Source organism: Grampus griseus (genome assembly GCF_964374135.1).
Source record: "Grampus griseus genome assembly, chromosome: 21".
NCBI lineage: Eukaryota > Metazoa > Chordata > Mammalia > Artiodactyla > Delphinidae > Grampus > Grampus griseus.
In genome coordinates, this window is record NC_139015.1 from 20,498,324 (window position 1) to 20,523,450 (window position 25,127).

Here is a 25,127-nt window from a genome sequence, read left to right on the forward strand (position 1 = left end):
ACAAACTTTGGTAGATTCCTAAATGCATCTGTGCCTGCATCCACCTCCTGGACCTCTTACTGATATCCCCAAAACACTTCCTTTTTACTTCAACTAGTTTGAATAGTATTTCTGTGAGGGACTCAAACTAATGCCATAACCTAATCAACCCTCGGTTGACTGACATGCAAGAAACAATTGTGGATCTTAGAGTTTATCCTCACATTGTTGAGGATTTTATAGCTTATCCTCATTTGTTGTCTCTTCATTCTCTCTTATTTTTTTAATTTATCAGTGTCCTTCATGCAGCTAGATATGCTGGCAGTTAACTGCACATGCCATGTTTTAATGCTTTTAAGTATCAAAATATATTGTGAATTTTTCTATCTCAATAACTATTTATCCATAATATAACCAATTGTTGGTAATTTAACGGCCATAAAATACATTTCACAAAAAATCTAGTGGTTTATAAAATTCTGTTTAATAACATTTAGTTTTAAGATTGAGAATTTACATAGAGAATTTATATATTAAGCAATATAATATTGATTCTTCTCAGCCTTCCCATTGAATAGAGTTTTTTAAATCAATTGCCAAATTTCGTAAGTCAAAATATTTCAGGTAATTTTCCAAAGTTTTTATTTAATCAAGAAGGTGCATTTCCAAGTTGAACCTCTACTTTTTACCTTCCAAAGTTCAGCAGAGAAAAAAACAGTGAGCAGCACTTCAAAATATAACTAAGAATCATTCTTCAGAAGATTGACTTAAGGTGTCTCAGTGGTCTGTTGTCTTTAAGTGTGTCTCCTGCTGCACAGTTAGTGGGTAAGTGAAAGAAAAGCTTCCAGGACTCAAATGTGTAATTGTGGCCTAGCATCTATCACAGATTAGAGGTCTCCAATCATGTCCACTGGTAAAGGGTAACTAAACAGCATTGGAACGATAGAGCACATTTTTACTTCCTATGCCAGCATTTACTTTTAGATTTCTTTTTAGAATTTGTTTGATTTTTTTTCATGGGCTTTGGTTTCTCAAATACCACTTGCAGCACAATCACATCTAAATTTTCAGATAAACCTACTGGATCAGAATCTCAGTTGTAGGAGAGAGGGGAATTTGCATTTCCAATAAACCCTCCAGGTAACTTTTATGCATTCTCTAATATGAGAACTATTGATTAAAGCTGGAACCTTGGCTTCACATTGGAATTCCTGAGAGAGCTGTATAAAATACTGGAGGTAGGTCCCACCCTCAGAGATCCTGATATAATTATTCAGGAGTGTGGCCTGGGTATCATTAGGCTTTAAAAAAAAATGTTTAGTCCAGGTTGAGAACCACTTAGATGCTCATGTAGACATCAGGTAGCATTTAAGTATGGCATGTATAAGTAAAAATGAAAGCTATCAAAAACAAATGGGGATTTAACCTTTGGATTTTGTGTTCCCCAATAATTAATAAAAGTATTTAGGCATTATTAATTATCAGCATATTTTTCAAACAAATATTTTGGTATTCTTAGAGTTATACTTAGCTGACAATATTTTCATGTGCCTTTTTGAGCAAGTAGAATAATTTTTTTAAATCTATAGGTCTTACCACCACAATAAGAGGCACCAAAAAAGAAATGCAAGAGTTCTTCCAATAAATAAAAATATACTTATTGAGCATTACTTTATGCTCTGCACTGCAATGAGCATGGCAAAAGGATACATAAAATAAAACTTTCTCTTTTTTGCTTTGAAAGTAGAAAATGCAAGAGGCTAGAAAAGCAGAAAACAAGAAAGTAAAATTAAAATTTACAAAATAATAAGATGTACCCTGTTCTGAAAGAACCCCAAGTGTAACTGTGAGCCAAGAACGTTAAAATAGCAAATGAAGAGCAGTAGCGCCAGCTCTGTTCTGTAGAGTGTGCTGTGGGATGATCAGGAGAGGCTTTATGAAGGAAGCAGAACTCGAGCTAGGCTCTCATTTGAGTGAGAATTAGAAAGAAAAGGAAAACAGGGATGGACAGACTGTGTCCTTGCATGAAGGAGGAACTTAGTACGGCATGTGAGTAGGCTAAGGAAGAGACTAGACTAAATGGGTCTAAAAGCTCTGGATTGAGGAAAAGGAGAAAATGAGTTTGAATTGATGGTTTAGGATGATTATATGGAGGACCTTTTGAAGAACAATATGAATAATTCCTTCCTAACTTATTTCCTAATTTCTTAAACTTCCCAATTCCTCTTTGTCTCTACTCAGAAAATTTGTACTCAAAGACTGTCAAACAGAAGCCAGGCAGAACACTCATAGACTTTCTAGAATGGCAGATACTGGGGAACAAACAGACAGGAGTGGCACCACTGCCCATCACACTCAAGAACAATACCTTGGAACAGACATCAGATTCTGAGAAAGTCAGAACTGGAACGAAATACCGTATGCCATTGCAGAACCTTGGCCTTGATCCCTGTTCTGCCATTCCAGCATTCCTTGCTTGGGGGGTACCAACCCTTTCTCTGGAATCCTAATGGGGCTGGGGTCCATGATAGCACAGTGGCTCCCAGACCTTATCTACCATCTCAAGACTCTACTGCCTTGCTACTCAAAGGGCTTTTTCAGGACTAACATCATCAGTATCATCTTGGAGTTTATTAGAAATTCAGAATCTCAGGCCCCAACCCAGGCCTACTAAATCAGAATCTGCATTTTAACAAAATCTCCAGGTTATGTGTATGTCCATTAAAGTTTGAGAAACAGCGCTTTATTAAAATTGATTTACTTCAACATTAGCTGTAGCCAGTCTCCAGAGAGCTCTTACCTCTCAGAGACCCAGCAGATGGAGAAGGGGTGACCTACAATCTCCCAGGGAGTATCTTTTCTTCCGAACTCAAGTCACCCTGGAGTAGTTGGGCCAGCATTCCTCAAACTAGTGTTCTGTGAAAAACAAATGAATGGATAAATGGATGCCGTGCTCAGATATATTTGAGAAATAAAGCTAAATAATTTTATTTACTTCAGGAATTCTCAAAGCTTTCAATATGCTAATGAACATTATAATGCTTCAGTAAACAATTATAGGAAATAAATATCACAGAAAAGAGAACTTCACAAATATATTTGTTTATTCAAACATTTTTCTCAAGTCAGAACTATTTACATCTCAAATGAAAAGTCCCTGCTAAAATCCTCAAATATCAGTTTGGGGAACATTAAGCTAGGCCCACATATGTACTTGAAACCCAGTTATGATTAAAGTAGAGCACACAGCATCTCTTGCCAATGACATGTTTTCTTATCCCAAGACTCCAGTGGACCCAGTGAATGTGTTTCTAACTTCCATTCCTTTGTTCTCTTTTGCTACATTATCTTTCTACACCAGCACACATCCACACAAAGACCTAAGAATGCTGAGATTAAAAGACTAATAAGAAAAACTAAATTCCTTTCTTCCTGAGCCCTAAATTTTAACCAGGCCCTTCCCTCGTTCCCAAATCCATTTGTACAGAAGGTTTTGTCTCTCTAAGACCAAACTGAGAACTCTGATACCAGATTTCTGGCCAAATGGTCAAGCAGTCAGTATATCTAGTGACCACCGTGTGCTCAACATTTTATTAGGTACAGTGAGGGGTGCAAAGGAATAAGAAGACATTATTCCTGCATCTGAGAGCTTTAGTCTAATAAAGGATTAAGAGTTTATTTTCTAGAAAGGTTAGAAATTGTAAAAGGCCCTAAAGAGAATCATACAATTTAAAGGAACAAGATTTTTTTTTCTTGACCCTAGGAGCTCACAATTTTTTCAAGAAAATAAACAAAAATGACTATAAGAGAACAAGGGACCTATGAGTGCAAGGCAAAAGGGTTGATTAATTCTGGGGGAAAAGGGAATAGGAAAGGAGTCATAGAGAGGACAACTAATAAATTATGCCCTGGAGAACGAATAGGATTTTCCACACAAAGTAGGAAACGAGGTCAATTCTGAGCTGAAGAGTAGCATCAATTTCAAGCTGACAGAGAAACAGATTAAGATTTTTCTCATCTTCACATGTTAAAAAAAAAAATCTCATTCTGTACGATTAGAAAGAACTGGTGTGAAATCATATTGCACTCACTAGACTAGTGATACAAATTCAAGGAAAGAAGAAATGAGTGAAGAGTAGAGTGATTCTTGGGAGCTGAACTGGCTGTCCTTGTATGGGAAACCAGAGCACAGAACAGAACAGTCCAGTGTCAGGACAGTGCAAGAGTGTGGAATCAAAGCAAAGAGCAGGAAGTCCCAAAATACAGATTAAAGTTTGGGCCACATCTGCATCAGACAAAGGCCTTAGAGGTGGCAAGTTATAGGCTAACACTGGACATCATTAAGAAAAGCCCACGTAACAAGAAACTTTTCAGTAAGGTCTCATTGTAAGTAATCTTGAGACGTTCTAATAATGACAAGGAGAATTGGAGGAAATCCTAGGGTGAGAGATAAATGTAGGCAATTTTTAAAGAGAAGGAAAAAATATATGTAAAATAAGGCAATGGCACTATAAAGTCAGGAGTCACTCTGAGATATGAAGTACATAGGAGAGTGGTGGAACACATCTGGGAGGAGTAAGGACTGATTTCTGGATCAGACTTGTCCTGACTAACCCTCTCCTTGGCCTCAATTGTCATACCTGTTTAAAGATAAAGATAATCTAAATGGTCTCAAGTTCTCCTTCAAGCTTTAAATTCTATGATCCTCAGAACAAAGATGGTGCAGAGTGAGAAAATGAAGCAAAGAGGCTTAAGCACAAGGTTTACTTGAATGTAGAGAGTGAGTCAGAAGAATTATATCTGAGATATAAAAAGAAGGTATTTATTACAATACAGAAGTATTCAAATGACTGAAAAATATTAGTATGTACTTACTACTGCAATTGTTGCTAATACTACTAGTAAAAACCCTTCACATCTGTATCGCCATGTGTAATTTAGAAAATGCTATTGAGGCTCAGAAAAGAAGGGAAAAGAAATTTTTTGAGTGTCTACTGCTTGCCAGCTTTATGTTAGAAGTCTGTACATAATGCCTGCAATTACTTTATGTGGAAAAAATGACTGTTACTTCACAATTACTTGGAATATTAAGCATAGACATCTGTATACAGATTGTATACAGATTGGTCCATTCAAAAAAGGGGGGAGAAATAGTTTTTAGGTGTTTTGGGGGGTGTGGGGTAGGTTGTTTTTGCTTTACATGTATTAAACTACAATTAGTTTGACCATGCCAATGTGACATATTTTTGCTACAATCCAGTATAATAATGATATTGATCTGATACCTCAGAAATTCCAGCAAAATCCAATTTCTTAATCACCAGGAGGGCTTTGTAATACTCCAAGTGACCTTCTGCTGAAAAAGAACCCTCTGCCCCCCAGGGATTGTATAAATCAGAGATGGATTGAGATAGTGACCCACCTTCTCACTGTACATTAATCTAAAGATGTCAGACAGACTGTTAGTGCTGCTTGTGTCGTTCCCACCACTGTTTGTTTGTTTTCTGAGTTTTCCTCTTTGGCTGAATAAAAATACTCTGTCCTGTGAACTCTGAGAGCAAGATGTGCCACTCTCTTGACCCCCCACATGGCTCCATCAATATTGATTTGAAACAAACCCTCTAGGGTCGTCTGCGTTCCTGGCAACGTTTCAATACTAACATGTGGTTAATTTTTTAGAGGATTTTTCTTTCCCTTCCTGTGCTCAAGAGGAGTCGTGGGGTGTGTGGGAAACAGCAGCTTGATGTGTGCATCTGTGGCGCTTGCATATTTCCCTTAGAGATAGTGGCTCTTTCTTCCTAACCGTTCTTCTTTTACTGCACGTTGTGTCCTAGGAACTCAGAAAGAGCCATCTAAATGCTTGGAGGGCTTTTAAGACAATATTCTTAGCGACGTGGTATGTGAGAAAGTTCATAGAATTCTTACTACTCACTTCCTCACAAAATTTAGCAATTAATATTATGATAATATGTAAATATTATCATATTTACAGCCATTTATATTCAATATGCATTGGCACGCTTTGTTACTAAATGCAGAGGCTGTTATAAATACTTGCTCAAGGATGTCAGTTCTATTAAATAACTAATTTCTGACCAAGAGCACAAGAAATATCTTAAGGCAAATAATGGAGATCTGATTTTTTTTTTTTTTTTTACCATTACTGTTATCTTTTCCAGGTAGGACAATGAGTTGTCTTGTTTTAATTTGCAAAACTTGTGAGAACCGTCAGCCAGAGGAGTATTGATGTGTTTCTATTTTCAATAACATAAGGAAATACCCACCTTAAAATCCTATTATATGGAATAAAGACATTTCTTAAGATTATTTACTTCTTATTTTTATAGATATACTAAAATTCACATTTGGGTTATATTTTGATCAGCAAATAACGGTCTTAAAAATGAGATCATAATTCTTATTTTCCCCTTGGTTGGACTTTCTAAGTCTGTAATGGATCAACGCTTTCAAATTCAGAAGGAGACGTTTAGAATAAAAACATCCAGTCCTTTCTTTAACTTGCTCGCAGTAGAAAAATATGTACTTCAAATTATTTTATCAGTAATGGTGCCAGGTTCTACTAAAAGATCTATGCTTTCTCATGTATTTGACCATTTATTCATCAGCAAACATCTGTGGTTAAATAAAATTTGAATAGAATTTTATCAAATTGAATAATGGCATACACCAAAGCAGAAATTCTCTGGAAATGCCATTTCTGATTAAATAACCACAGAATGTTTAAGAAATGCCTGGAAATTTGGTAAATGTAAAAAATATTTTAATGCTTTATCCTAGGACTCAACTGTTACCAAAAGAACAGTGAGGTGAAACTTTACCGACCTAGAAGGGGCCCCTCCTCACCTGCTTATAAAACAGATCTACTTCTGCACATCACTTCACTGGTAAATTTAGGTTCATCTTGAAACAAATAGGGGAAATATATTGTGCCCCTAGAAACCGCAGACAGAGATGACACCATGAGGCAACGGGGATTTCAGAGAGAGTAGAAAGAGATCATTTGCTTTTTGTACTTTACAATTATTTACCTTGTAAAAATATCATAATGAAGACCTGGAAAAGGGAAGTTGGTGGGCGAAGAGAAAAAATAGAAAGGTACATTCATGGTAAGCTTGAGGGACAGGACAGACGTGTGGAGTTCAAGTCAACTGCTCTCTGTGCATTTAGTTTATCTTTCAGTGTTTTGCACAAGCCTTTAGCCAGAGCTAGTCTCTCATGCCTCAACTCAATCAATGCAAATCTATTTTTCAAACATGTTTCATGTCCTATGATATTCCCAGCACTCCTTGCACTTCCATGCCCTCCATCCCTCCGAGTCTTATTCAGTTTCAAGGGTGTTTAATTGTTGCTTTCTCTATGAAGCTGACCCCATATCACCCAAACAGAATCTCTTCTTTATTTTTTTTTGCTTTAATAGCACTTTGCTCTAGCACTAAACTCATACTCATCCCATTTTGTTTTGGCTGCTTGTTTGCATGGCAGTCTGCTAGGTGTAATATAAACTTCTTAAATGAAGAGAAGATTTGTTCTATCTCTTGTATGCAACACAGTGTTGTTGATCTAATAGTTGCTCAATATGGGGAAAATTTTATACATCCCCCTCCCTGAAACCCAGACTAGAGGAGAGGCTGGCCAAACTTTCTCCAAGAGTTACTTAAACGCTCAAAAAGAAGAGATTCACATTGTCTGACATACCCATTTGTCAACTAATGTGTACATTAATCGTGTGTAGTTTTCTAGGGTATATATTTTAACCTTCTCTCCAACTACCCTCTCTTGCAGTCAAAACCTAACAAGCCAATTGTTTCTTGATTTACTAATCTTAGGCAATTTTTTCATTGGTAAAAAAGCTACAAACATCTGAAGTCCTTTCCAGCTCTAAATTACAACTCTGTGGTCTCTTTCATAATTCTACCATGAAAATAACAGATTTTTATCACTAAGTACTAGTCCATCTCCCTTGGGCTTCTGAGAAGAGTGATACTATATTGTCTTAAACCCCACCTTTTGAAAACACAGAAAGTTACTTTTATTCGTTGGTTCAACCCTCATTAAATATGTACACTATATATATATATATATATATACCTCAAATTATAATATTTTAAGCAAACCTAAATCCCATTTTCAAATGCTATTTAATATTATTCTTTAACTCACAAGCTTTATCGGTCACATTCTACTTTGTGCTTATTTGTGTTTATACAATAAATAGCTAAATAATTACTACTCATTATAGGAAGTAGGTGCAAGACAACTCCACAGGTGACTCATGTTATTGAACATGACCATTTGAATTAAAAACCATAGAAACTTATGGGTTCCTTTCACGGGCCCATGGTTTATATGGAGAACAAGCAAGACAAAAATCCTCTTCAGTGTGCTGGAGAGATTCCCTAGGCAGAAATTTGGGTTAAGAGTTATGGCCATATTGGGAAAGAAGAAGGCATTGTTTGGTTTCCTTATGCACAAGAGAAAAGCAAACAAACAGGTCTTAATGATCTCAGGGAATTGGAGGATGAGTAACCTCAATATTTTGGAAGCAAAAGGCTACATTTCAAATGTCCCTTTCCCTCAGAAATATTATACCACAAAGACGTTTTTGAGTTTTCACTAAGTCTTGTAAGGACACAAACAATGAACCACTCTACTGCCAACACATGTTCTAATCAGTGCATCTGAAAAGTTCTCTTCAATTAAAAAGGAAATTTCCCATAGTAGCTGTTTATGCTTTCTCTCTGTAGAATCTTTAATTTTTAGAGATTGACAATATTATGTGGATGCTCACTAAAGATTGGGACTTAGTAGATAACTAATTGTTAATTAATCAAAAGATACTTTTGAGTCCTACTATGGACAATTTCTCTGCTAGGTCCTTTGGTAAGGTTACAGAGAAGCATGAGGCCCCATCTCTTCTGATGTGGGTTTTAAAAATTAATTGAGGAGGCTATATGTGCATGAAATACTTGATAATATAAGGGAGCTACTACTCACTAGCTATTCCTTTTCAAATTAGTAATCATCAAAAAGAGATCAATGAAATACTTATGCTATAAGTAAATGATCTAAATCCATGATTTTTTTTAACTTTACTGAGGAACAATTGATAAATATATTTGTATATACTTAAAGTATACAATGCAATGATTTGATATTCATATACATTGTGGAATGATTACCAAGATCAAGATAATTAATACATCCATCACCTCACATAGTTAACTCTTTTGTGTATGTGTGTGTGTGTGTATGTGTGTGTGTGTGTGGTGAGAATTCTTAAGATGTACTCTCAGCAACTTTCAAGTATACAGGACCGTATTATTAACTATAGTCACCATGCTGTACTAGAGTCTCAGAAATTACTATTCTTATAAATGAAAATGTATGTACTTTGTATGTATGTACTTTGATCTACATTTCCCCATTTTCCCCTCCCCATAGCCCCTAGCAACCACCGTTATATTCTCTATTTCTGTGAAATCAGCTATACTGAAAAGACTGTCTTTTCCCCATTGTGTGTTCCTGGTGGCCGTGTCAAATATTAGTTGACCATATATTCATTGGATTATTTTGGGGCTCTATTGTGTTGTGCTGGTCTCTGTGCCTATTTTTATGTCAGTACCATACTGTTTTGATTACTACAGCTTTGGTATATAGTTTGAAATCAGGCCATACGACACCTCCAGTTTTGTTTTTCTTTCTCAACATTGCTTTAGCTATTCAGGGTCTTTTGTGATTCCATATGAATTTTAGGATTGTTCTATTTCTGTGAGAAATGCCACTGGAATTTTGACAGGAATTGCACTTAATTTGTAGATCACTTTGGGTAGCATGGATATTTTTATAATATTAATTCTTCCAATCCAAGAGCATGGGATATCTTTGCATTTATTTATATCTTCTTCAATTACTTTTATCAATGTCTTATATTTTTCAGTGAACAGGTTTTTCATCTCCTTGGTTAAATTTATTTCTAAGTATTTCATTGTTTTTGATGCTGTTGTAAATGAGATAATTTTCTTAATTTCTCTTTCAGATAATTCGTTGTCAATATATAGAAACACAACTGATTTTGTATGTTGATTTTTTATCCTGCAACTTTACTGAATTCATGTATTAGTTCTAACAGTTTTTTTGGTGGAGTCTTTAGGGTTTTCTGTAACTAAGGTTATATCACTTGCAAATAGAGATAATTTTACTTCTTCCTTTCTGATTTGGATGCATTTCTTTTATTTCTTTTTCTTGCCTAATTTTTGTGGCTAGGATTTACAGTACTACATTAAATAGAAGTGGCAAGAGTGGGCACCCTTGTCTTATTCCTAATCTTAGAGGAAAAGCTTTTAACTTTTGACCATAAAATATGACGTTAGCTGTGGGCTTGTCATATATGGCCTTTATTATTTTGAGGTACATTCCTTCTAAACATGATTTGTTGAGAGGTTTTATCATGAAAGGGTGTTGAATTTTGTCAAATGCCTTTTCTGCATCTATTGAAATGATATGATTTTTATCCTTCATTCTGTTAATGTAGTGTATCACATTTATTGATTTGCATATGTTAAACTATCCTTGCATCACAGGGGTAAATCCCACTTAATCATGGTATAGAACACTTTTAATGTGTGCTTGAATTCAGTTTACTAATATTTGGTTGAGGATTTTTGCATCTATGTTCATTAGAGACATTGGCCTGCAATTTTCTTTCCTTGGAGTGTCCTTTTTTGACGTTGGTATCAACCAAATGCTGGCCTTGTAAGATGTCTTTGGAAGTGTTTGTTCCTTTTCATATTTGAAACCAATCCTATTTGAGAAGGATTGGTTTCAAATATTTCGTAGAATTCACCAGTGGAACAATCTCGTCTGGGCTTTTATTTGTTGGGAGAATTTTGATTACTGATGCAATCTCCTTGCTCCTTGGTCTGTTCATATTTTCTATTACTTCATGATTTTGTCTTGGTAAGTTGTATGTTTATAGGAATTTACCATTTTTTTCTAAGCTATCTAATTTGTTAATATAGAATTGTCCATAGTCTCTTATAACCCTTTGTATTTGTAATTTTATTAATTCGAGTCCTCTAGCTAAAAGTTTGTCACTTTTGTTTATGTTTTCAAAAAAACAACTCTTACTTTTGTTGAACTTTTCTATTGTCTTTCTGGTATCTATTTCATTTATTTCTGCTCTAATCTTTATTAGTTCTTTCCTTCTGCTAACTTTGGGCTTAATTTGTTCTTTTTATTTTTCCTTGAAATATAAGTTTAGATTGTTTTCTGTGGTCTTTCTTTTTTTCTTAATGTAGGCATTTATTGCTATAATCTTCCCTCTTGGAATTACTCTTGCTGCATTCCATAAGTTTTAGTATGTTGTGTTTCCATTTTCATCTGTCTCAAAACTTTTTTTTATTTACCCTTTGCCCCCTCCCAGCTACACCCCATTTTCCAGTATGGGTATCCTTCCAGATCTTTTTTTTCACATCTATATGTATGCATATAGAAATACAGAATTTTACTTTAGGGTGTGTGTGTGTGTGTGTGTGTGTGTGTGTGTGCGCGTGTGTGCATGTTCATTCAGTACATAAAGGGTTTCATGCTATAGGGTGTTGTTCTTTACCTTCCTTTCTCCACTTAACAAACCCTCTTGAAGCACTTTCCCTATAAGTAGCAGGGCCCTAAGTTCATTTGTATAGGCTGTGCCCTACACAAGGACACCAGACTAAAGCACTCAGTGGGGGCTGATGGGTAATCTGAGTTTTATTCATTAAGCCATGAACCTTGGCAGGGGCTGCATCCCTCCCAAGGGAAACAGTTTTCTAACTCAAATGGAAGTGGTGGATAAGTTATTGTGGCTCTGTCAGTGCATGTGAATCTACCTCATATTTGTAGCTACTGGGTAGTGATCTAAGGGATTATGGTACCATTACATTAAACAGTTTTCTGTTGATGGCCACATAGGATATTTCCAGTTCTTAGACCACTAGGAAAAAATTCTTTAATGAATAGTATTGGGCATACTAATTTTTTGCATGTATGCAATTCTCTAGGCTAGGTATCTAAAATTAGATTGCCAGGTTGAAGGATACTCCTACTTTAATTTTAATAGATACTGCTAAACTGCCCTCCAAATAAGGCAGAAATTTACATTTCTGAAGACATGGTCAAGATATTTTTTTCTTTTTTGACAATCTGATAGGGGAAAAACAGTAATTCTCATTCTTAACTTGCATTGTTATGATTACCAGTGCAGTTTAGGGTTTTAAATCATTATAATTTTTCTGTGAATAGCCTTTTTGTATACTTTGACCATTTTTACTAGGTTGCCTTTTTATAACTTCTTAATTCTTCATTATATATGATCCAAATATTTTTGCTTAGTTTGTCAGTTGTATTTTAACTTTTATCAGTCTTTTCATTTGTAGGTTATTATACATTGTCGTGTCTCATAGAATATTTTGATTGTTCTGTTTTATTTTGTTTTGTTTTTAAGATATTTATGATTAATACTCCTTTCCTCTTGCAAGAGAATTTTAAAACCAATTTATCGTATGTAAGCATTTGTGAGTAAAATATGTTTTTTAAAGTAGGGATAGATAAATAAAGTAAAATTGACAAAATAATGACAGCCTTTAAGCTGATATTATCTTTCTCTGTTTTTGTATATGTTTAAAGATATTCATATTAAACAAGATTTTTTGTCTGCTTCCTTTGGGATTTTTTCCTTATCTTTATTTTTGCTCTTTAAGAATCAGCTTTCCAAGTTCCATTAAAAATCTCATGGGAGGGCTTCCCTGGTGGCGCAGTGGTTGAGAGTCCCCCTGCCGATGCAGGGGACATGGGTTCGTGCCCCGGTCCGGGAAGATCCCACATGCCGCGGAGCAGCTAGGCCTGTGAGCCATGGCCGCTGAGCCTGCACGTCCGGAGCCTGTGCTCCGCAACGGGAGAGGCCACAACAGTGAGAGGCCGGCGTACCGCAAAAAAAAAAAAAAAAAAAAAAATCCCATGGGAGTTTTGGGTTAGACTACTATGGGTTTATAAATTAAATTAATTGAAGGACAACATTTCATTCATTCATTCATTCAATAAACCCTTATTACGTGGCAATATGCAACCACTGCTCTAGATTCTTGGGTTACATCAGTGAACAACAAGCAAGGATTGCTACATTCTAGTGGGGAAACAGACAATATACACAACAAATTAGCTGTGAAACATATTAGAAAGAATTTTCCTATCCAGAACAATCATATAGCTCCTCATTTTTTCAGTATTCTTTTAGGTCTTTTGGTGACATTTTTGGTTTTCTCCATAGAAGATCTTGATTATTTCTCATTCAGTTACTTCTAGATATTGTACAGTCTTTGTTGTTACTATGATTGTTTTTTCTATTCCGTTTTTTAAATGGTGACACAAGAATGCTCCTGTGTTTTTCTTTGTTGAGCCAAATCCTTTTGTTGTTGTTGTTCTAATAGATTATCAGATTATTTTCTGAGATTTTCAAGGCACAAATTCTCTTCGTTTGTAATATAATCACTGTTTTGTTGTTGCTGCTATTGTTTTTGCTGTATCAGCCAGAACCTCAAGTACAATGTTGAATAGAATATGTGATAACAAGCATTCTTACTTTTTCTTAATATTGTAGGAGTGTTTCTAATGTTCCACCATTATCCTTAATATTTACTCTATTGTCTGATACTCCTAATCAAGTTAAGAATGTTGCCTTCCAAATACTTGCTACCTGAGAGAGTTTTTGTTGTTGTTCTATTTATCAAATCACTAATAAGTGGCCTGAAATAGGTTTTCAATGTTATAAGTGTCTTTTTGACATTTTTTGTTGTATGTTTTCTATTAATCTGTTACCGTAGGGAATTAATGGATTTCTTATTGTGGAATTACTCTGGGGGAGAATCTAATTTTTATTGTCCTAATTTTTGTCTGAAGCCATGGAATGGCTTTCTCTGTGATATATTTCCATGTTCCTCAACCCCCACTATGCTTTGAATACATCTGTGGAACTTTTCAAAAACACACTAGCTTGGTCCTGTGCTACACCAACTGAATCTGAATTTGGTGGGTGGAGCCTTAGCATGTGGAAGTTTTCAAAGCTACACAAGAGTACTTATAATCAGCCACTATTGAGGACTTTTGCTCTCCCGTGAGCGGTCAGAGGTTCTCAAAGTGTGGCTCCCAGCAGCATCAGCGACAGCAGCATTACCTGGGAACTTGCTAAAAATGTAATGCTCCATCTCTATCACAGACCTACTAAGTCAGCAGCTCTCTGTGTTTAACAAGGTCTTCAGATGATTTTGATGCTCACTAATATTTGAGAACCACTGGTAGAGTTTGTTGTTGACAGAAAGACAAAAAGAAGGAAAAGGAGGAGGGAAGGGGGAGAGGGAGGGAGGGAGGGAGAGAAGGAAGAAGGAAGGAAAGGGAGAGAGAAAGAAAAAGAAAGAAGGGACAGAGGGAGAAAGGGAAGGAAGGGGGAAGAAAGGAACAAATCATTAATAGGATGATTTATCTTCTAAATGTATAGATTGATAACTATAAGAAGATACCGCTCATGTGTGACTAAGTCTATTTTTTAATCTACCTGTATTCAGCCCAGATCTCTCAATGCATGTGAATTTGTTTGGGAAATATAACCTTTGGGGTCACCTGTAGAGTTGAAGAAAGTGCCTTATAGGACTAAAAGTGTTAGTGGCTACCTGTTTAACAGGAAGCAAAGCTGAATTGAATCAGGAGACTCAGATTTTCCAGTTCTGCCATTAACTGCCTTAATTTGCCAAGGTTATTATCACATTGGAAAAAAATGAGAGGATTGGGCTAGATAAATAGTTCCCATACTTCTTCAGTGTGAGGACTCTTCATTAATGTCAAAAAAGCCACAAACACACATCACATAATTAGTAGTTAGATTAGAAAATATTCAGTGGAAAAAAATTTACTCTGACTTTGCTCACTCATGGAAGATTTAGTACCAAACATTAACAATTTAAGTAAATCTGTAATCCTAAAAATATCACAAGAGCAGCCTTATGCATTTTTCACATTTAATTTTGCTACTAAAAAGAAAAAGTGACAAGTCTTAGATTTACTTGGGATTATTATAACACTGAATAAGATACTGAGAAAAAAAATTTACATTCTTTGAAGTTGTATAACGAAACTTTAGAGGCAGTTGATGTTCATTCATTCAAGGAAACAACCTTGTGAAAGACCTCTGCATTGGAATTTGAAACCAAGGAGTTTCCTCTGATATACCCAGGCATGGGAGAGGCGTGTTAAGCAGAAGCAGCATTATTACATGAGTCAAAAATAGAGTTGCCAGATAAAATACAGGATTCCCAGTTACATTTGAATTTCAAATAAACAACAAAACATCTTTAGTATAAGTATATCCCATGCAATATTATCCCATGGAATATTTGGGACACATACTAAAAAATATATTTTGCATTTATCTGAAATTCAAATATAATTTTTGTTTGCTAAATCTTGTAATCCTAGTTGCAAATGAGAGAGAACATGGCATATTTGAGAAACCAAAAGTTCTGTACTTCTAGTACAGTATTTCCTAAAATAAAGTGTGGTTTATGTGAGATTACATCAGATAGTATAAGGATTTTTTATTTTGATAATTTTGGCATTTGATACACATTAGAAAAATATAAGATTTTCACTTATATTTTATACAGCACTTATATATTAAAAATTCATTGTTTCAATTGAGATATAATTGACATAGAGCATATTAGTTTCAGGTGTACACAGTAATGATTCGCTATTTGTACATATTGCAAATGATCGCCACATTGACTCCAGTTAACATTCAGCACTACAGATAGTTACGGTTTTTTGTGATGAGAACTTTTAAGATCTATTCTCTTAGCAACTTTCAAATACACAATACAGTATTATTAACTATAGTCACCATGTTTTACATTACATCCCATGACTTATTTATTTTATAAATGGAAGTTTGTACCTTTTGACCCCCTTCACACATTTTTCCCACCACCCTCCAACCAACCTGACTCTGGCAAGCACCAATCTGTCCTCTGTATCTATGAGTTCAACTTTTTTTTTTTGTTTTTTAGATTCCACATTTAAGTGAGATCATATAGTATTTTTCTTTCTCTCTCTGATTTAGTGCACTTAGCGTCATACCATCAGGGTCTATTCATGTTGTCACAAATGGCAAGATTTCATTCTTTTTTAGGCATGAATAATATTCTGTTGTTCATTTTCTTTATTTTCTTTATTCATTCATCCATTATTGGATGCTTACCTTGCTTCCATGTCTTGGTTATTGTAAATAATGCTGCAGTGAATATGGGGATACATTTATCTTTTTCAGCTAGTGTTTTTGTTTTCTTCAGATAAATACCTAGAACTGGGATGGCTGGATCATATGGTAGTTCAATTTCTTTATGTTTTGAGGAACCTACATACTCTTTTCCACAGTGGCTGCAACCAATTGACATTCCCACCAACAGTGCACAAGGGTTTCCTTTTCTCCACATCCTCACCAACACTTGTTATTTCCTGTCTTTTTTGTAATAGCCATTCTCACAGGTGTGAAGAGGTATCTGATTGCTGTTTTGATTTTCATTTCTCTGATAATTAGTGATATAGAGCATCTTTTCATATACCTGTTGGCCATCTGTACATCTTATTTGGAAAAATGTCTATACTCAGATCCTAAAAATGCAGTTTTGGCTGTAAAAATTGTCTAATTAAAGAAAAACATTAAGAAATATATAGTTGTCCTCAGAATGATTGAATTTGAGGAACACTGGGCAGGATCAAGGAGAATGATGAGAGGTAAAACTAGAAAAGTAGACAGAAGCCAGGTCAATACAGGACTCTTTTTCTAAATGAAGTCATGTATTTTTATGGAAAAGGAATAAATTTTTACTTATGCCTTTCTTTATTATCCACACCTAAGGAAAGACCATCACATTCCTGAAAATAGCTTATGGAATTTTAATGTTAAATAGATGTTTTTCATATGTTTTCAAACCAGAAAAAGTCCTGTCTCCTTTAATACAATGAGCCCAAGCAAAGAACTACTGAGAAATGCTAAAGTAAGGAAGGAAGGAAGGGAAGAAGGGAGGGAGGGAGGGAGGAAGGGAGGGAGGGAGGGAGGAAGAGAGGGAGGGAGGGAGGGAGGAAAAAAGAAATGAAAAGAAAAAAAAAACTGCAGGGATTTGCAGATATCATGTAGGCATGATGACACAGGAGAAATAACCAACCCAGGAAGGCTGACTTTGTGTCTATAAATGTATTAAGTCTGCATCCAAGGTAGATTGACATCCAAGGTCACTTAATATATTAGTACTTAGAGTGAAGACTGGTTTCAGAATGCTTACCAAATTACTTAGGTAGAAATTATATCCCAGCCAAAAATGGGACTTTAAAGCCAGTGGAGGAAGTCATCCTCAGGTTCCACTGGACAGAAAGGAACTGCTGCCCACATAGCTCTCTCCCGGTTCACACCTGCCACTTCTAGGCGCTCCTTAGGACCAGTTGCATAAATGTCCTTCTAAATCGTTCAGGAGACAGGCAATTTACAAAGTCCCAGCTAAGAAATGCTCCATTTGAAGCCTCATTGGAGTTTAAAAAGTGAACAAAGGGGAGACCAATATTCTTCACCATGCCTTTTAAATGAAAGGAGATAAATAGGGAGTGAACATAAACACTTAATGTAAAGCCACAATTTACCTATCAGTTAAAAGATTCCTTGTAGTAACTTTAAGTGAGGATAATATTTATCTCTCTCCACCATCTAATATTAAAAAGATATTGCATATGTTATTATTCATTAAAGATAATATACAAAGATTTTTGTGTTTGAACAGACTATATCTGGCAAGTGGAAGATAGTAGCTGGGTTTTTTTTTTATTACCTTTATTACCAGTCTACATCAATTTCATCTTAAAATGCACCCAAATAAAAATTAAGGCTGACTTATTTAACTTGCCTAGAAATTCTGACATAAAATAATTACCTTATTTTTAGCTTCTGTGGGTCACCTCAGATGAAAATCTTCACTGCTTGTAAAGAAACACAGATTTAATAACTTTCTGGTTCTTTAAGCAGGATATTATGTTAAGAAAGGAAAGTCTAGAATGAGGAATTTATTGTCAAATGAAATTTATAACACTGATATGAGATTTCATACTAGTCCAGCTGGCTGTAGATCAAATAATTTCAGAATGAAATTGAGCCAAGCTTTTTGCTAAAAGGTCCCTTTCTTTTACGGGTGAGCAAGGAGCATTAGTAGCCCAGAATAGCAGTAAGATGTGTATGGAATCAAAGGCAGTGTACGGACCAGAACCTTGGATTAGGAATCAGGAAGTCTTAGTTCTATTCCTGGCCTAGTCTTTAATTTATTATGCCTGTCTATGTGATGCCACAACTCATTGACAAGCAGAACATTCAGGCAGTGCTGTGTTTGCTGAGCCAAATATCTACTATTTGGAAGCATCCGGGTATTTCACCGAATTTTTTGGTTTTCTTCCAAATGCTTGGCATAAGAAAAACAGAGCCTGTGCGTCTCTGAGGGAGGCACCCTTTTCTCTGGACCTCATGTTTGCCCCGTCTGTGAAATGTCCAGTAACATACAGTTCCTCCCCACTCCCTGTGTGTGCTCTGTTCTATGTTGTTCAATAAAGAGCATCTGGAGAAAGAGGAGGGTCAGAATTATATTCTTCAGATGGAAGGAAAGAAGGAGCATAGAGGCTCGGGTTCAAAGGATTTCAGTTTATGTCCCTGTAGAGAATAGCCCCCTAAAAACTCTGTTTATCTCCCCCAGATACCATGTGATCAAAGTGACTTCACTGCCCAGGACTAAGTAGCTCTTGGAAGTAAAGAAGGAGATCTTTCGGATTGCCCAATGAACACCATGTGGCTTGGCCATTTTAGGTTTTGACAACAACTCAAATTGAAAAGAAGTTTCTTGTGTAATTTTCCTAAGTATCCACTGACTTGTGTTTGAAAAAGATACAACTGGAGATTTCTTCCACAGTAGCTACATGTATTATCTATGCCTTGACATCAGCTGGTTATAGTCTCAAGACAACAGGATGTTTCTGTTCTTAGCAGGACACAGACACATACTGGGAAAAAGAGAGATATATCATATCATTGACTCAAGGTCAGCTCACAGCCAACGAAATACTTTTCCTCATTAAAAGAACAGATTGTGGCTATCCCATTAAGAATACCCTGTTCATATTCTAAACAGGCACTTAATTCTTAGGCCGCATTAAAGAGGGTGTACAGAACATGGGGAAATACTTGCCTTCTCTGTCTTCATGGTCAGAGAACATGTAGAGTAATATATTTAATCCTGGTACCAACCATTAATTGGGTCATTGACAGTTATATCCAGAGAAGAGTAAACAGAACTAATAAGGATTTGAAAACATGTCATATAAGAAGTAAAGGAACTGAGGATGATTTACGTAGAAAAGGAAGAAAATGGGCACAACATAGTGTTTCAAATATTTGAAAGGCTGTTTCATGGAATAGGCACTACTTATGCTGTCTGGTTCTGGGGGGAGAAACTGGGAAGTTAGAGGAAGGCAAAATTTGTCTCCATAACATTTCTAAAAATTATAACTGTACAAATATGAAATCGGTTGCTTCCTATGAAATGATGTATAGCACGTAGTAGATGGTCAATAAACATATCTTGAACGATTGTTAAATAAAAGTGTAAAGAATTGGACCAGATGCTTCAAAGGTGTCTTGCAATAAATTGTGGTCATTGGTGTTCTTCCAAAACATAGTTTCTGTATGCTGGAAAGAATGGAAACCAGGGTGTATTAGTCGTGTGGCATTGCTGGACATACAATATGGTGAGGTTCCAAAAATGTTTGGTTGTCAATATGTGGTGAGAACTCTAAAAGATTAAAAAGGCACAGTAAATCACTCATTTGCTTACATCCTGCCCATAGCCCCATAGCACACAAAGAATAAAATTGACCTCTTTATAGTGACCTTCATGACAGAATATAATTTGACTCCTGTTTATATTCAACCTCATTTTGTCCTAGCACCCACTCACTCCCTCACTCACTTTCCCTCTCCTGGCTTCTCTAACCTTTTTTCAAATCCTCTTATTCACCAAACTCATTCTTACCTCAGTGTCCTCGTATCACTCTTCACCCTGCGTGGGACACTGCTTTCCCAGTTCTACTACTCCTCACTCCCTCCCTTCCTCCCTTCTTTCCTTCCTGCCCTTTCTCTTTCTCTCTCTCTCTCCTTTTCTCTCTCTCCATCTCTATCTCCATCTTTCTCTCCTCTACCTCATTTTTTTCACCCCATCATGATTTACTCCCACTTCTTCTCTGACCACCCTCTACAAGGTGGGACACTCCACCTGCAGTTACTGTTTACCTCATTACCCTATTTATTTTCTTCTTACACTTGTTCCTATTGGAAACGATCTTATTTATGAATTTGTTAACTTTAATTATTTGTCTTCTCATGTTGACTATAATATTCAGGACAGCAGAGATTTTCTATCTCTTGTTCATTGATGAACATTTTGTCCCTTTCATAGTGCTTGGCCCAGAATAGCTGTGACTGCAGGAAAGAAGGAAAGAAAGATGGGAAGGGAGAGAATTGCACATCTTGGCTTTGATTTAAGGGGGTTAAGTTAAGTTACTGAAATACCTAGAACTAAGGCAGCTTCGCTTATTAAGAAGTTCCTCTTCTTGGCCTATAGTGACAGCATGAAATGGAAGCTCCACTGTAGGGTTCAACCTCGCCAGAATCTGCAAATGCACAACTCTGTTTTCAGGCATGAGCTGTTCGCTGGAGTTTAGCCATGGACATATGAAAGGTTAGAACTTTGCGAAATATTCATACTTGGGCTTTAACAACAAGGACAAAAAATGTATCCAAAGCATCTGATTTGTAGCCAACTCAACTTTGTGACGTTTAACTAATGTGTAACATACTATATGAGTCTGTGTACTTGACACTTCAGGCTGAACGTTGTAATAGATGGTGAATAAGGAAGCATCCATGAAGAAAAGGGAAAATCAATAGGCTTATTTCTCTAAAGAAATATCTTAGACCAAGGCTGTTTTGTTTTATTCTTTTGGCAGATAATTTAAAATAATTTGATGCTCAGCCAGTGGATTTCAGAAAGGTTTTAAAGCACAAACTCAGCATCTAGTTAATTCAAAAACAAATTATTTCTGAGGCTACTACTGATAGGTCTAGGATAGCTGCAGGGTATACTGTTTTTTCCAACATTAACTTAGTAGCTGGAAAAATATCAAGATATATTTTCTAAGGCTTTGGGAAGTGTTATTTCACTTGCTCCTGTTGATTTCATTGTTATTATTATTCCTGAAAATGTATTGCGTATGCAGTGTAGAACTTGACTCTGTCTGCCAGGTAGAAAAACTTCATCTTTGTGCTTGAGGATGTTATTACTGGGGAATGAAAGACAATCACACAAAAACATACGTGGATATGTGTAGAGATGCAAAGAACATTATCTTCCCAAACACAACTTTGGTTTAAAAGAGAAGGAAATTATATAAGTAAACACATTGGGGGAGTAATTAAGGGGACTTTGAGTCTTCTATTCAGGCAGATTCTTCCATTTACTGGATTATTTAGAAGAGAATCAAACTGAGTAATCTCTAATATGTCTGGGACTCTATTTTAAGGTATAAGCAGGGTTTTACTATAAATAACATTCTTTTAAATATAACAAAGTTCTGTAGCATTGAGGAATATGATGTATAGTAAGGTTCAGGTCTGTTTGCAAATATCCTGGCCCTTCTTAGGCACAATAAAACTTTATTATGACAAAAGTTCTGTAATTCTCTGTCAGAGACTCATTAAATGTTTTAGACAGCAGGGACGATGGAAGGAAATTGAAGAAATAATCATAGCATAGTACCCTAAAGGAATTAACATAACTCAAAAAAATTCTTAATTTATTCTCAAAATTAATGACTTTGTGGAAACAGGGCTAGGTCTTTCAATTTGACATTAATCTTTAAACCAAGCACAAGTTCAGATTACACAAATAACTTGTCCATGTTAGCTGAATTAATGATTTTTTGACCAACTTAATCTAATTAACCAATTATTTGACATGTGAAAGATTATTATTATTAACAGTCTGCTATTAATGTTAACAGATAGTTATTATTAATATTAGCTAATCTAATTTCATCTATAGCATTAGATGAATCCATGAAATTACCCGAGTCCTTGTTCTTTGGGGTCCCCCCTAATGTTGACTAGGGAATTTAGGGTGATTAAAAGTAAAAGGCCCAGAACAAAAGATCTGATTCAGACAGTCACCTCATTCATACCACTACTAATCCCATCACCTCAGCAAAGCCTCCAAATTACTCCCTTGTGCCTGCACCCCTCAGGCTTCCATCATGGTATAGTTTCCCTTTGAGGTCACCACTGATGGTCCTTTTAAAGCTGATTTCACCCAGGTAAATATCTCAGACAGATGAGAAGATGGCAAGGGCAACATGAGTCACAAATGATGACTTGCCTCAAAAGGGCTGGTCCTGAGCCTGTGACATCCCTCAATAGATTATGCTTCTAAGGAAACTTACAGCGCTTTCCATGTTTTGTTTTGTTTTGTTCTTTTACCCAGTACTCTCCCCAACCCTGATATCTTGCACATTACAGAAAGTCTGAAAGTTTTCTAATACTAACTGAATTGATTTGAACACCCAAGAATAGTAAACAGTCATGCCCAAATAACTCTATATGGTCAGTAAGAAGCTTTAGTTACTTTTATAAACAAAACTATATCCATAAATATGTCTATATTATAGAGAGCTCAGAATAAGTAACCATTATTCATACGATTGTGGAGGCTTTTTTCAAAAGTGTGTGAAAGAAAAGAAGCTTGAAAATAAATACTGGCAATGACATAGCTTGAAGCAGCAGTGAGTAAATGGCCCCATGCAAAAAAACAAAACTAAACTAAACAATCCTGCCTTGTTTGATTCTTTTCCTATGTTTTACTATACTCAGAAATATTCATCCAAAAATATCATCTTGTATGCATCCTTAAATGTCTAACCCGCAAACAATTATTAGTATGTTATAATTGATTTGTACTATGACAAAAGAAGAGTAAACATACAACTTTTCTCAACAATAATTAATTGGAAATTGTAAGTAAGTATCAGTACTGATATGATGTTATACTTCCTTTTCATTGTGCCTTGCTCTAGAAAATATATATTTAATATGCATGTAAAATGCTTTCTTGGCAGGTGGTCAGTTCTTTCCAATGAAGAGCACATTGATGGTACAGAATAGAACTTCCCTTCCCCCCTGAAGTAGAAGACTGCCTATTATTCAGTGTCCTTTTTGTCACATTGAAGAACAGAGAACTTTTTATTTTTTCCAAGAAATGGCCTTTCAGATTCAGTAACAACATGTTCTGTTCCTCAGGAAATAAGAGAAGATCGAGATAGGGTGCGGCTAGACTCGATGTTGTTGCTGATCATGAAACTGGACCAGCTTGATCAGGACATTGAGAACGCTCTCAGCACCAGCTCCTCTCCGTCCAGCACACCAACCAACCTTCGGCGGCAAGTCCCTGTGAGCTTCCCACTTCCCACTTCTTTGCATGTGAACGTGATGTCTCTACTTTGTATAGCCCCTCTTGCAAATGAAACATGTTGGATGGCCCCACTACCCACATGGGACCCTGATAGTGTTCCATAAATGTCACTCAAATCATTCTAGGCTTCATGCAGAGTCCATAAGAGAAGTGTGTGATTCAAAAGAAAATGGTTATTACTAGACAGGAAAGAGGGTCATTTTGGGAAATTATTTTGCTTCCTACTGATCAGATTCTCTTCATTGTCATTGTTTCCCTAATTGTTGGTCTTCCTTGATATGCTATAAACGCCATTAGCAGTGCTCTGTTGATCTTGTTTAGTGTCTTATTTCCAGTGTCCCACAAATTTACATTGCATATAGAAGATGGTTAATAAATATTTGCTGGACAGATGGATGAATGGTTGGATGGATGAATGGTTCATTGGATGAATGTGTGGGTCGATGAATGGATGTATAGATGGGTGGGTGAGTAAGTGGATGGATGGACGGAGGGATGGATGGATGGATGCTGGTTGAACTAACCAAGCATATTACAAAAAAGAATTTATGAAATCAGCTTGAGAACACTCTAAAATTCACTTAGTGAAACACAATGAATAGGACAGAGGTGAAAATTTTATTCTACTGTGCATTAGTTTCAAATAAGATAGACACTCCTATCAGATTCTAACACAAAATAAAATTTAGAAGACATAGATCCCAAAATGTCTATACACTTTACATATTTAATATTAGCTTCAATTAAATGGCTTAATTTTTGCAGATCTAGCAAATGTGATGGTAGAATTTACTTATAATTAAGCCATGCATTCCTTTTCAATTAATCTATCACTTTTGATATTCAGTAATCAACACGTTAATTCAAGAAATTTTGTAATTACCTAAGATCAAAGGGGTGGAAAATGTTATATATATATATATATATATATAAAAGCACCTTTCAAAATAGAACTATTCTGTATCAAATTCTTTAATTTGTATAGTTCTACTATTGATTCTGAAGTTATTCAAAACTCATTCTGACTGTGGTGCAGAATATTTAAAGTCAATAAACAAGTTAAAATAATGGCTAACCTAAGTATAAACGAAGTATTAATACTATTCTAAATGCGTTATGTATGTTAACACAATCATTCCTTACAACATTGTTCAGATGAGTAAAAAGAATAGAGACAGTAATTGTATGTGCCAGAGCTGGCACAGAAGCCCAGCCAGTCTTGATCCAGAGCCATGTCACTCAACCACTATCCCATACTGCCTTTCCTAGCTGGCTATAATGGAAATCTGATAGCTTGAGCAAAAAACATTTTTGATTAAAAAATGAATAAATATGAAATTAAATGCTTTGACCTAGAAAGCTGGTAGGAATGACATTTTTCTTTTAATAATTTTTCTTCATCCTTCAGGATTCATCTCAAATGTTTTCTTTACAGTGAAGTCTTCCCTAAATCTCCTTCTGTCTTCCCAGACAGAATCGCTTACTCCTTCCCTGGTG

At 35.8% G+C, this 25,127-nt stretch overlaps 1 protein-coding gene across 3 annotated transcripts in view; it reads left to right on the plus strand.

The window, feature by feature from the left end:
- The window catches only part of DLC1 (DLC1 Rho GTPase activating protein), a 401,322-nt gene that overhangs the window by 75,462 nt on the left and 300,733 nt on the right, over positions 1-25,127 (plus strand). For 2 of the 3 annotated variants that reach the window (XM_082680447.1, XM_082680446.1), the window contains exon 3: positions 23,459-23,608. In XM_082680447.1, the coding sequence (XP_082536573.1) occupies positions 23,459-23,608 (150 nt within the window). Of the gene's footprint in view, positions 1-10,893; positions 10,957-23,458; positions 23,609-25,127 lie in introns of those variants that run through there. The other variant, XM_082680448.1, reaches the window with a different exon arrangement.